The 14228-nt window shown below is 32.8% G+C and overlaps 1 protein-coding gene across 3 annotated transcripts in view; it reads left to right on the top strand.

The window, feature by feature from the left end:
- Positions 1 to 4566, top strand: part of LOC105220164 (MATH and LRR domain-containing protein PFE0570w) — a 68280-nt gene extending 63714 nt beyond the window's left edge. For all 3 annotated transcript variants that reach the window (XM_054233186.1, XM_054233179.1, XM_054233175.1), the window contains one exon: positions 4075 to 4566. In XM_054233186.1, the coding sequence (XP_054089161.1) occupies positions 4075 to 4223 (149 nt within the window). In that variant the 3' untranslated portion in view covers positions 4224 to 4566. The remainder of the gene's footprint in view (positions 1 to 4074) is intronic.
- The last annotated feature ends 9662 nt before the right edge of the window (positions 4567 to 14228 follow it).

Below are 14228 nucleotides of genomic sequence, written 5' to 3'. Positions count from 1 at the left end.
TATAAAAATTAGATATTCTTGTATTTTTTTCACAGTTATTGCACATAACATCATCGCAGTGGGGTCGCTTCGATGGAATATCTGGTTCCACAAGGTCTTCTTCAGAAAATAAATGATCTTCATCCAACTTTAATGTTGGAATTGCATCATTTTTTATAAAAATTTTCCCAATGAACGTGCTGCTGAAGTGATTATGACAAATATAAAGTTTTTTGACCGAAATAAGATCGGCAGGGGGAAATTTAAATAATTTTAAATTGGGCCAGTGTCTTTTTGATTTTTGGCAACTGCGCACACAACATTTAATTCCAGACCTTGCACTATATTTATTTGTCCATGTAGTATTTTGAATTGCGGCCATACCGTTGCAATTTCAATATAAATACAAAAACAATTAAAAATTTGGAGTATGTATACAAATAAGTTTATTTGGAACAAGCCACGTAAAAACATTTGTAAAAATTTTAAATTGGGATCAACCACGTCAAAATATAGATATGTATACAAACAAAAATCAGAATTTGTTTCAAGCGCAAGGGAGCATACATCCATTCACGTAGAAAATCAATCGCATATTAACATATGCACACATGCTCTAACCAGAGCATATTCAAAACCAAAAGTCAATTCAATGTTAAAATTCTTTTGAAATATACACTGCAAAGCGTCATTGCTTCTGCATTTTTGTTTTTACTCGTAAATACAAAAACACTCTTGATCGCAAATACAAACCATTGCTTCTTTCAAAAAACCAACAACAAAAAACACGACATATTACGAATAGGCAACAAGAATTTACGAATAGGCGCGACGTCGGCGCAATGTAAAGAATATGAAATTTAACATTATTCCGTTGTTCAAGTTCTGCTAACCAAATTCCCCCTGTTGCTTACCGCCCGCACCCGAAACTGAAATTTTGTCATTTGCCATGATGCGCATTCTATATTACTTCATATTCTCTGTCAATACGTATTGATCAATATATTGATCGTCTACGGGCTACTTTAGCCAGTGTTTTGTTCTGATCATTTGCGTCTGTTTGTAAGCATTGTTTCCAGTTCCCTCATGCTGTGATGCACTTTTTTTTCGAAGTGGCGAGTTTTCGATGTTCCCTTTCCCTGTAATTTCGCACTCAAAAAGTTGTTAACAAAAAGAGAGAGTTAACATTTTCTCATTCTTATTATTATACGTTCTTTGGTGTTTGGGCGCTTGCTGTCATGGTGGGTGCATGTTAAGGCTCATTTAGCCAAATTCCTTTACAACATTTTAAAATATAAAGGTGAAAATACTTCCTCACTTTGAGTGAACCCAAAGTTCTCTATTCCTTACTTGTTGACCTTGCAATTGTATTATTAATATTGTATTCTTTAATGTTTGGTATAAAATATTGATAAAATGGATTTCATATTTTCCCTAGTCCCATATTCTTAATGTCAGGCTTCTAGAACTTCTGGTAGCCTCTATATCGTATACATCGAACATCTACGAGTACTCTTACTATAGGACATAATACAATTATCGGTCAATGTGTGTGATATTTTAATGAAATAAGGTGAATATGTTCTTGACTTGTCTGCCATATCATATCGCTCGAATAGTGTCACAACTCAAAAAAGTCGATTTGTCTATAGTCGAAACTTAAAACACGTTTTTCTCGAAACGACTTTTCGCAAAATTACTGACATCATAACTCAACGAGATATTGACCGATCAACTTCAAATTTAAACTGAATGTTATTGAATATATCTACTATACAATGACCTACGATCTTTTTGATTTGTTGAATATTGTCAATTTGGCATTTAAAAAACGACCATTTTTTACCTAAAAAATCGAAATTTTTTTCAGAACTACGCCATTTTGTTAATGTTTGATATCTTCCAATAATCGTAGGTCATTGTATAGGGAATATATATAACTTCAATAACCTTTTTAAATTTTTGTGTATCAGTTACTCATTCGGCCGGAATCATGTCAGCAGTTGGGGAACTTTTTTTTAAATTAATTTAATAATTTTCATGGGTTACACTGGGTTACTCCTTAAGGACAAATATAAGCTTTAAGGCCAATATTCGAAAATAGTAGGTCTAGTAAAAAGAATCCGTTATTTTCAAAGAGATGACTTTTGTCATTTATATCTCACATTGTGAAAGGCGGCAAATAGTGATAGTGACTCAATAGAAACTTCGGAGAAACTTTTTCCATGCACCTTATTATAGTCCAGGCAAGCACCAAGTGATTATTACGTGACCCTGTCTATGGCAAACTTTTAAAAATAAATTAACCTAGTTACGAATGCTTCTATAATAGTGACTTTATGACATTATCTTCAAAATCTCAACAACTTTAAACAAAACTGTACATATTTGACATAAATCGAATGTTTCTAGCAGTACTAAATAAAAGCTTTCATTAATGCAAAATTGTTGAATTTCTTTATACTAGAATTAAATTATCACCATGATGAATTGTTAGTTTAGTCAAATGTGATTCACTGTATTTTATATGATAAACAGAAGAATTCAAATTTTATGTTCCAAAGAAATCAAAAAAGAAAAAATTTTATTTTAGTATAATCCGAAAGAAGTGGAAAGAATCGGCTAAGAATCGGCCAAATATGGCCGATGCCGATACCGATGCCGATGCTTAAATTTGTGGCCGATACCAAGGCCGATTAATCGGTCGGTCTCTAATTTAAAGTTTTAAATTGTCTCTTATTTAGCAAATATAGAAAAATTCCATCAGTTTATTGACAAATCTAGTGACCTGTAATTTATTAAATATAATTTTGAACATAAATGGACCAAATAGAGTTTACTAATGCTTTTTATTGGGCATATTTTTCAGCAATATCGTTGCAATACAAAATGTGTCGTTCTTTCTGAAAAGAAAATAAAATTCACCTTTTCACAATATGTGTTGGACCACAAAAGATGTCAAAATATTTCGTAAAAAAAATTATAACTAACAGCCCTATTTTCATGCCCTCACAGAAATCACCACACTCACTACTGTGAGGTTTTTGAATTTTGTGATGATTACCTTATTCTGGCGACAATTCAAAAGCTCACATTTGATTTGTCAAACGTTTGTCACGTGTGAAAGCAGCCATCACAATTCAAAACCATCTGTAATTGTTTTGTTTTGCATCAATATTTGAAAACATATATGTATGTAAATATTTGAGTATTATAACTAGCATAGATGAACTATTTTTTTTTGTTTGTGCTGCTATTGTTGAAGAGCAGGAAAAATTAGGGAGGGGGTAGGAGGAAAATTCTGAAGGGTCTGTGAGCAAGGTGACCAAGAATATCCATTGGAACCATGGCTGTCAACCCCTGTCGCAGATCCTTCAAATGCATGGGAAGTGCGTTGGAATAAGTTGCACGTCAAAGCACCCAACACCATTGAGAGAGACCTCTCAAAACACCGCATTTTTCATTACAGCTCTGAATCCATTATCAAATTTGTATCTGTTTATTATTTTAAACAGCTGTTTGACCCCAAAATGCTTTTCACCTCAATAGAAATCTCTCAAAATTTTCCTCTCATCTCAGTTATGAGGTTTTTACAGAACAGGGCTGAAATTCTAGCACAACTGAGAAGTGTCGTTTTTGTGGGAAAAACTAATGTAACATAACAAGTTTAAGAATGGCAGATTCTTATATCACGGTTCATTTTCCTACGCATAGGAATGAAATTTTTATACAATATGGACGATGAAATTGCGCACATTACTGCATACTCAACTCAAAAATCGTGTTTTTTGAGTTCTGACACCATTCAAGTAAATGAGCGATATCATTCTATCTATAATAGTTTGATTGTATTTTAAATATTTAGTATATAAAACAAAATATAACGTTGAAGCTAAGTAAATATAATTACTTAAATTTTATTTTAATAATAATAACGAATACTCAACCCGTACACAACATTGTTTAAAACGAAGACTTTCTAGCAACTGAAAATATTCTCCCGTTTTGGCCATTGCAAATTTGGAAAATATAATACATGGTCCTCATATTATTCCTTGTTTGTTAATTAACTATCACTTTATTTATTCTTTTCAGAGTATATATTAAAGTGGCTTTCAAGAAGGCAAAATTCAATGCCAGTACAGATTGACTCAGAAATATTTCGAGTAATTCCAAAGCATATGCGTAAGCGAATCAAAAGTGCGGAAGGATGTAAAACCCATAACCAAGAGTTCCAGGATTAAGAAATAGATTGTTTGTATAGTAAAAATCTAATGGGTGACTTAAATATTTTATTACAATGTATTAATGTAGACATATTGTGAATTAAAAATTTTGTTTGCACTTATACATAAATTAAAGCTTATGAAAATATGTATTCGCATTACCATTAATTGCATACTGTATATGTTGCTTACATACAGTCAAACTTCCATAACTCGAGCTTCTATAACTCGAAATTCTCCATTACTTGAACTCTTGAAATGGCAATAAAAGTAAAATCTCATACAAATTTCCTTCCATAAATCGAACTTTTCGACATAATACAAAATGTAAAATTTTACAAACGAGGCAGAATTTAAAAGAGTCCCTCTTATCGTAAATAGGCGAACAAAAAATATGATATTCGACTTATGGGATGCAAAAACAAAGGCTAGCATACAGAAATCAGGACATGTTTTAACGTATAGATATAAACATGTAAGCGAAGTAAATAAATACACATGTGTATTAAGACTGTATATTTTATAGCTTTTTGAAAAATTGGATGTTTGAATGAAAATTCTATAATTCGAAGTCTCTCTAACTCTAAGTTTTTTGTGGATTATGGTGATTCAAATTAGGAAATTTCAACTGTACTTTTAAAATAAAAATTGTTCTCATCACTCAATTAATCGTTAATATCACCAAGTAAACGAAATTCAAGAAAAAGAGTTTCCCTTTGCTGCCTCACTACCGAACACCGCTACACTTTATTCATGCTAATTATCTTGTTTATTTCGGCTTATGTAACAAATATATTCATAGAAAACACCCCTATTGCGAGTGTCGACTGGCAGTAGATAATCGAATACTGAGCGATTGTCGACTACCGGTGCTGTTGTAATAGCTAATTGATCAATTAACCGGCTTCTGCTCGAAAACCCTTATTAAGATCGATTTACCAAACAAATCAAAAATCTACATTAGTGTTTAATTGAATTTTAATAGACTTGAAATGCAACTCTGCGACAAAGACCGTATTTGTAATTATATATACGTTCTTTGTCTGCGATTGGTAGATCTCGCTGCTAAAAAATATCAATTATATATATATATATATATGGCGTAGAAACCACTTAAGCGATTATAGCCGAATCAATTCGCTGATGAAACTTACCAACTTCTTATGAAAAGCAAAAACAAAAATGTATAACAGTTGATCGGTTAACTTGGAGATAAACTCAACTAGAGATTCAAATGATGCTGTGGATATACATACTTATAAACAAAATACACAAAGCTGCTTCTTTAGCTTCAAGCAACTATAACAATAAAACTTCTCGAACTCAAAGAAACAGGCAACCATATTCTGATGCAGTCTGTGGATTGCTTAAAAACAAGAGGCGACTTCGAAAGGTTTGGCACAACCGTAGGAGTCCAAATGATAAAACAGCATCTAACAAAGCAATCAATGAAAAACATTGAATCAAACAAAGTTGACGTATATAACATCTGGAAGGCTTCCAAATACGTAAAATAGCCTACCGTAAGACAGGATCCGGTTAAAGGTTATTGATGCAGAATTTTAGCAAAGCCAACCATCTTAAAGGAATATTTGAACCAATTAATTTTAACAGTACGATGCAACGCGAAGATGTCGAAGCATGTATCGACTGCCCATGTCCAATGGATAATCCTTTAACGTACGTAAAACTATCAGAGGTCCAGTAAAAAAAGATTCAAAATTCGCATGGACAATCAAAAACCTTAAGATATGCATATTATTTTTGGTCTTGCTTTTAAGAGTAGCTTCAGATTGAGTCATTTCCCCACGCAGTGGAAATGTGCTGAAAGTATAATGATATTATATTAAAGCCAAACTTTCACTCGGATTGCAGAACCTGCCTGTATGAAATTTTCTTCAAAATCTCAACATGTTGTTGAACAAAACTGTACATATTTGAAATAAATCGGATAATTCTAAATAATACAATAATAAATTTATAACGAAAATGATGAAGTTCTTTATATTAGACTTATTATTAACATCGTGAGGAATTATTGGTTCTGGCAAATATGAATCACAGAACAGACCACTTAATATTTTAGGCTTTTAAGAAATCAAGAAAGTAAAAGAAAAATTAATGTTAGTGTAATTTAAAAGAATTAGAAAGAATCGGGAAAATATGGCCGATTAATCGGTCGGCCTCTAGTAAGTAGCCTTTGAGGTTCAACAGGACCCAGAATAGTTTTTAAGTACACATTCAGCCCTAATCTGTGCACTTGACAAATTTTAAAATTTTTACCAAGAAATAAAGTTATTGGTATTATGTGACTATCTTTATAAAATAAAAAGCTCCAGTACGCATAGTTTTCCCCACACAAAATAATGTAAACAGAAACAGTTGATTTCTGTCCAATTATATTAGAATTGATGTGAAAAATTTAATTGAATTAGTCTATAACGTAAGTTTTCACATGTTAGTTAATAATTTTCCTTCTATTTCACAATTCAATCCGTTGCTCATGGGCTAGACGTGAAATTTCTGAGAGTGCGCTAATATTTTATGCTCTGAATCTGGCCCTCTATTTCATGCTAACTATTGTTATTTGGATGAGTGTTTGTTTTAACCTAGCCTTCTTTATTGTGGCATCGTTGATAAGTATTGTTTAAGATTGACCGGTTATCCGCCTTTCTAACCGATTTTGATGTCGAGATATTGACAATTTTACAATTTACTGCATAATTATAACATTTTTTTCTGAAATTCCTTACAAAGTCTAAAAAAGCCTCTTCCCTGACTTGTCCCCTTGCTAATTTTTATTATACTCTCGCAACAAAGTTGCTAGAGAGTATTATAGTTTTGTTCACATAACGGTTGTATGTAACACCCAAAACTAAACGAGTTAGATATAGGGTTATATATACCAAAGTGATCAGGTTGAAGAGTGGAGTTCAAATGCGAATGTCTGTCTGTCGGTCCGTCCATCCGTCCGTCTGTGCAAGCTGTAACTTGAGTAAAAATTAAAATATCTTGATGAAACTGGGCACCATAGGAAGGTTGCTTTCGAAAATGAGCAAAATCGGAATACACAAAGCTGCTGTTAACAGCGATTTCAGTTTTAGCATTGGGAATTCTGTAAAACGAGAAATCGCTGGCACATGAAATAATCATGTGATATTATTATTCAATTTTAATTAAATTTTTATTTCTTTTTATTTTTAATTTTTTTATACTACTTTCTAAATTAATATAATTACTATTTAAAATCTTATTTTTACAAAATTATTAATAAAATGAATGAAAAATTATGTTTATGATGAGCGTCGAACCTGTTGCCCTTTCTCAACTAGGGAATTGATGGCTGGGCAAAATAGGAAAATATGTTTGAATAAAATATGCGAGAATTTATCAATTCATGGTAGACAATTCTGAAAGTCATGTTTTATTAAATTTATATATTATTCAATAATATTTTTATTTCATTTAATTTTCTATCTATTTTTCATTTAATTTTTATTAGATATTTTTTATTTATTTTAAGTTAATTTTTATTTATATCTGATTAAAAAGTTTGTCTTATTCTTAATTATTTAAATAAAATATATAATAATCTATAATACCATTATGAACTCGAACAATCATTGATTTGCCGTCGGCAAATTTCATAACAATGTGTATGTTCAAATATTTTTGCTACCATACGCGTGCAGAAATATATATGTATGTACATACATACGTATAAATGTGAACATACAAATCTACATTCCTCACATTTGTCACTTCGACACATCTTCAAAGAAAACAACTCGCCTACAACAAAAAATTACAACAGCATTTTCATTCATAAACGCAAGCGTCGCGCACATCTCCGCGCATGCCTTGCCCGAAAGCGATTTGTCTGTAGGATGCTAAAAATCACAAATTGAACAATTTCTGATATTTCCTTCAGAAGAGAAAACTGGCAGTGGCCGAGAATCATATTCATATTTCTATTAGAGCTAGCATCTTGTGCTATGGGTTATAAAATATCAATTAAGCCGATCGATTTTCAGCAGCTTTCGTGGTGCGTGTGGTACGCACACATTCGCTTTTTAGAAGGTGCTCGGGTTCGAATCCTGATCGCAGTCTTATTTTTCGCATATTTTTATATTTCTGCCACAATTGATGGCAAATATGAAAATTGATTCTTTTGTGAATTTTGTCAAGCTGCTTGCACTGTTGCCACATTTCACTAGACTTCAGCACCAGCAACGAAATATGATTTCTAATTTTTGCCATCGTCGCGAGGAAGCAGTTTGTCGACACCGACGTGTGCAGCGGGGAAAAGAGTTGACATATTGTTGTTTCTGCTTCTTGATGTTCATAGTTTTTTGTAATGAGTTACTCATGTATGTAAGTTTGTATATGCGTATATGTGCTTTGACGGTCATTCACATTCACATATTCTAATTGGTGCGTTTGCTGTTGCGCATATGAAGGAATGGTGTTGTTGTTCGTATGACGATTGCCAATTCGTAATATTCTACATACATACATATGTACGTACACTTGTAAGTTTGTAGGTCATTCGCGAATATTTGGGCGTTGGTGATTGCTCATACGCAGGAATTCCCTTTTTATGCTTACATACAAATATATTTATGAATGAATGTAGTAGATACATACATATGTAGAAATATCGTGTACGTGCTAGGTTTTTTTGTGATCGCGCATATGACAGATAATATATACATGTGTATATGCATATCTATACATACAAATGCTCATTTATACCTATAATTTTTTTAAAATGTAGCAATTTTTTAAATTTTAACACATTTAATTTATAAAACCGAAATATTTTTTTAATTTCCTGCAAATTCTATTAAATATTTTTCACATTTCATTTATAAATGAAACCGAAATATTGACATAAATTTTTATTTATTTTTCTACAAATTCTTTTAAATATTATTTATGAGCTGAAAAAATTCTATTGATCAGTTAAAATTTATAAAAAGTCAAAATAGTTTATCATATCAAAGCATGGGCATATCACATCAAAATGCCAATCATCACAAATGTTCATTCCCCGGCTGTCAATTCTGTTAAATAATAACGAGTAACGAGCGAATGGTGAATTCCCTACTAGCCAATTATAAGCTCTGTAAATGACCGTATCGAGCATCATACAAAAATCAAAATGCACCTTCTCTATGTTGTAAGTTCTCTGGCACAACCGTAGGAGTCCAAATGATAAAACAGCATCTAACAAAGCAATCAATGAAAAACATTGAATCAAACAAAGTTGACGTGTATAACATCTGGAAGTCTTCCAAATATGTAAAATGGCCTACCGTAAGACAGGATCCCGTTAAAGATTCTTGATACAGATTTTTAGCAAAGCTAACCATCTTAAAGGAATATTTGAACCATTTAATTTTAACAGTACTATGCAACGCCAAGATGTCGAAGCATATATCGACTGCCCATGTCCAATGGATAATCCTTTAACGTACGTAAAACTATCAGAGGTCCAGTAAAAAAAGATTCAAAATTCGCATGAACAATCAAAAACCTTAAGATATGCATATTATTTTTGGTTTTGTTTTTAAGAGTAGCTTCAGATTGAGTCATTTCCCCACGCAGTGGAAATGTGCTGAAAGTATAATGATATTATATTAAAGCCAAACAAATCGGAAAATAAATACCATCATATAGACCAATAAGCTAACTGGCAATATTCTCAATAATACTCGAAAGAATATTTCTGCAAAGAATACTGCCAAAGCTAGAAAGATAATCGATCATTCCAGACTTTCAATTTGATTTCAAACATATGCACGGTACACCAGAACAATGTCATCGTGTTGTGACAACTAACTTAGTAGTCTGTAGGATAAGAAGTATTGTTGTGCAATTTTCCTAGACATTCAGCAAGCCTTTTACAGATAGTTCAATCATTGAACGACGCAAGCCCGACTCATCTGAAATTTGTTTGTGCGATGAGTATGGATGATGAAATCGTTGGTACAAGCAAGAATGTAGATGTACAATAAAAGTAGCCCCAACTATAAATTTGCAATCCAGGAAGTAAAATTTATGGGAAGAAATCGGCAATGGGATGAACACAAGTGTTTAGTTTGTAACAATAGAAGTGCTATCGAAACCACATGCTTACGGAGTGTCATCTCTATTTTTAACATCATTTCCATTAAGCCCTATAACGATATCGTTACCATCTCCTTCGCCTCCTTATAATAAATCGCATCGCATATTCCAGATTCTGACACCTTGAATTACAATCTGCGGGAAAATATATGAAAAAATGCCTTCGCCATCGTGCCCTCACAATTAACAACTCAAAAGGGTGGAAAACGAGGAACACAAACTAGCGAAGTGGATAAGCAAATGAGCGAAGCCATTGAATTATTCAAGAACAGATTGACCAGCAAAGATCAAGATATTATAATAGAAACAATGCTATATAGTCGTTTAGAATAATTCTGATTAATCAGCCAGATGGCAAAATATCGGCCATGTTGCAACGTCAGCAATATAGCTTTTTTCCTTTAAAGACAGAAAGGAAACTTTTTTGAGAGGTTCTTTTATATGCACCTCATAGTCCAAACCAGCGCCAAATGATTATTACCTGTTCCTGTCTATGGCGAATGATATTGATTATGAAAATTTGTCTCAAGATAAATTTAAAAAAATAGACTCTCCCAATTTTTTACCAATAGCAACAATGGTATCTATACGAGTGACATTATCAGGCAGGTTCTGTAATTCTCTTCCGGGTGAAATTCAAGGAAATTCACTTTCAATCCGATATTTGGTGTACTGAATTCCGATTTTGCTTTTCAAATTTCATTTTTATTTTTTAATTTTCACTTTCACTCGGATTGCCTGTATGAAATTTTCTTCAAAATCTCAACATGTTGTTGAATTGAAAATTGTCGAAAATTTAACAAAACTGTGCATATTTGAAATAAATCGGATAATTCTAAATAATGCAATAATAAATGTATAACGAAAATGATGAAGTTCTTTATATTAGACTTATTATTAACATCGTGAGGAATGATTGGTTCTGGCAAATATGAATCAAACTGGGTTTTATAAGGTGAACAGACCACTTAATATTTTAGGCTTTTAAGAAATCAAAAAATTGTGTAAAGTGTAATTTAAAAGAATTAGAAAGAATCGGGAAAATATGGCCGATTAATCGGTCGACCTCTAGTAAGTAGCCTTTGAAGTTCAACAGGACCCAGAGTAGTTTTTAAGTACACATTCAGCCCTATTCTGTGCACTTGACAAATTTTAAAAATTTTACCAAGAAATTAAGTTTTTGGTATTATAAAAGCTCCAGTACGCATAGCTTTATGTGCAATTATATTCGAATTGATGTGAAAAAATTAATTGAATTAGTCTATAACGTAAGTTTTCACATGCATTTCAATATTTGTTGCAAAATAGTTAATAATTTTACTTCTATTTCACAATTTAATCCGTTGCTCATGGGCTAGACGTGAAGTTTCTGAGAGTGCGCAAATATTTGATGCTCTGAATCTGGCCCTATTTTTATACTCTCGCAACAAAAGTTGCTAAGAGAGTATTATAGTTTTGTCCACATAACGGTTGTTTGTAAGTCCTAAAACTAAACGAGTTAGACATAGGGTTATATATACCAAAGGGATCAGGGTGACGAGTAAAGTTCAAATCCGGATGTCTGTCTGTCCGTCTGTCGATCCGTCCGTCTGTCCGTCCCTGCAAGCTGTAACTTGAGTAAAAATTGATATATCTTAATGAAACTTGGAACACGTGTTCGTTCGAAGATGAGCTATAACTAAGCCATAAATAAAGTTATGAAAATAAAATTTGGAACATAGGATCGCCCCCAAATAGGTTTTTTGTATATATCTTGCAAACCAATAAAGCTATATAAACCAAACTTTCTGCAGTCGTTACTTTTCTCCGTTTCCTTATACAGCCGTTTCCTCTTTCCAATGAAAGAAATCGGATAACAACCACGCCCACCTCCCATACAAAGTTTAGGTTGAAAATTACTAAAAGTGGGTTACCTCACTAACGAGAAACGTCAGAAGAAATAGCAGAAGGAAGGAATCTGCACTCAGATTTTTTACAAAATGAAAAATGGGCGTGGCGTCGCCCACTTATGGGTCAAAAACCATATCTCAGGAACTACTCGACCGATTTCAATGAAACTTGGTTTGTAATAGTTTCCTTACATCCCAATAATAGGTTATGAAAATAGGCCAAATCGGTTCACAACCACGCCTACCTGCTGTATACCAGAACTTTGAAGACGATCTGAATCATTTACATTACAATATATGAAGTAAGCACTAGTGAAGATATCGGTGCAGACCTTTGTTCAAAAACTATAATCTGACCATAGGTTTTTAAGGCCCCATATATCGAACACGTGGACCTCAGTGCTTCTAACCTAATATTATGATTTCCAACTTTCAATGGACTTTATACAATATATATGACGAATATGTGGGTCAAATTGTGTATTATATAATATAAATAAAGTTAAATAAATAAATTGCGAGAGTATTAAATGTTCGGTTACACCCGAACTTAGCCCTTCCTTACTTGTTTAACTTTCGGACAATACATATATTTTTTGTATGAGATGCTAAACCTAAACTAAGTTCAATCGGAAGTAAGATAATTAAAATTAAGTATTGTTAAATAAAAAACTGAATTATTTTATATAATTTTTATACTCTCGCAACAAAAGTTGCTAAAGAGAGTATTATAGTTTTGTTCACATAACGGTTGTTTGTAACACCCAAAACTAAACGAGTTAGATATAGGGTTATATATACCAAAGTGATCAGAGTGGAGTTCAAATCCAAATGTCTGTCTGTCCGTCCGTCCGTCTGTGCAAGCTGTAACTTGAGTAAAAATTAAGATATCTTGATGAAACTTGGCACACTTATTTCTTGGCACCATAGAAAAAAAATCGCCGAAATCGGACCATAGGTTTTTAAGTCCACATATATCGGACACGAGGTCCTCGATGCTTCTAACCTAATATTATGGTTTCCAACTTTCAATGGGCTTTATACAATATATATGACGAATATGGGGGTCAAATTTTGTATTATATAATATAAATAAAGTTAAATAAATAAATTGCGAGAGTATAAAATGTTCGGTTACACCCGAACTTAGCCCTTCCTTACTTGTTAAAATAACTTTTGTCCCGATATTTTTATGTATCTACCCTGCCAAATGTTGTTCCGTTTGTACGAACATAAATGTAAAGACGGTCGCATTGAAAAATGTGCTCTAGAGCATATATCAGCTTGGCACAATTCCGATTACTACGGCGCCGCGATCTGAGGGCACCATTGGAGGACGTCCTCCCGATTAAAGAATATATAGGGTTATAGGTACCGCAGACGCCTAGTTTTTGAGAAATTCCGCTTTAAAGATCAAAAAATCAAAATTTTCAACAAGCAATTTCACACACTTTAACACATTTTACGCTCTTTTTTCACTTCAAATATTTGAAATTACATTACTAACATTCAATAAAATTTAAATTTTACATTTATTTAAAGTTTTTTTAAACAAAAATTACTTATTTTAAAAATCACTTTTCACTCTAAGATTTATGTGTACATTTATGTGCACATTGTAGATCCATATATAAATTCATCCATAAATTCCTCTTTTTGCGAAAATTCCTCTTTTTTTGCCAAAATTCCTCTTCTTTTATTTAACAAAATAAATGTTAAAAATCATATCGAGGGCAGTCTCTTATTTTGCTAACACTTGTATTGGCTTGACCAGAAAAGAGTTCTACGCGAAAAAACTTCGAGCACACCTGGTTTTGGCTCGACCAGGGTAATTTTTTTAAAGCGCGGCCGAAGGCCTCCAGTACACAAAGGGGTTCTACGCGAAAAAAAAAACTTTGGACACCCTGGTTTTGGCTCGACCAGGGTTATTTTTTTAAAGCGCGGTCGAAGGCTGCCAGTACTGAAAGGGGTTCTACGTGAAAAAAAATTTGGACACCCCCGT

This window comes from Zeugodacus cucurbitae, chromosome 2, assembly GCF_028554725.1.
Source record: "Zeugodacus cucurbitae isolate PBARC_wt_2022May chromosome 2, idZeuCucr1.2, whole genome shotgun sequence".
Lineage (NCBI taxonomy): Eukaryota > Metazoa > Arthropoda > Insecta > Diptera > Tephritidae > Zeugodacus > Zeugodacus cucurbitae.
Note: the sequence above shows the minus strand (reverse complement) of the source record. Positions and strands in the feature narration are given on the sequence as shown.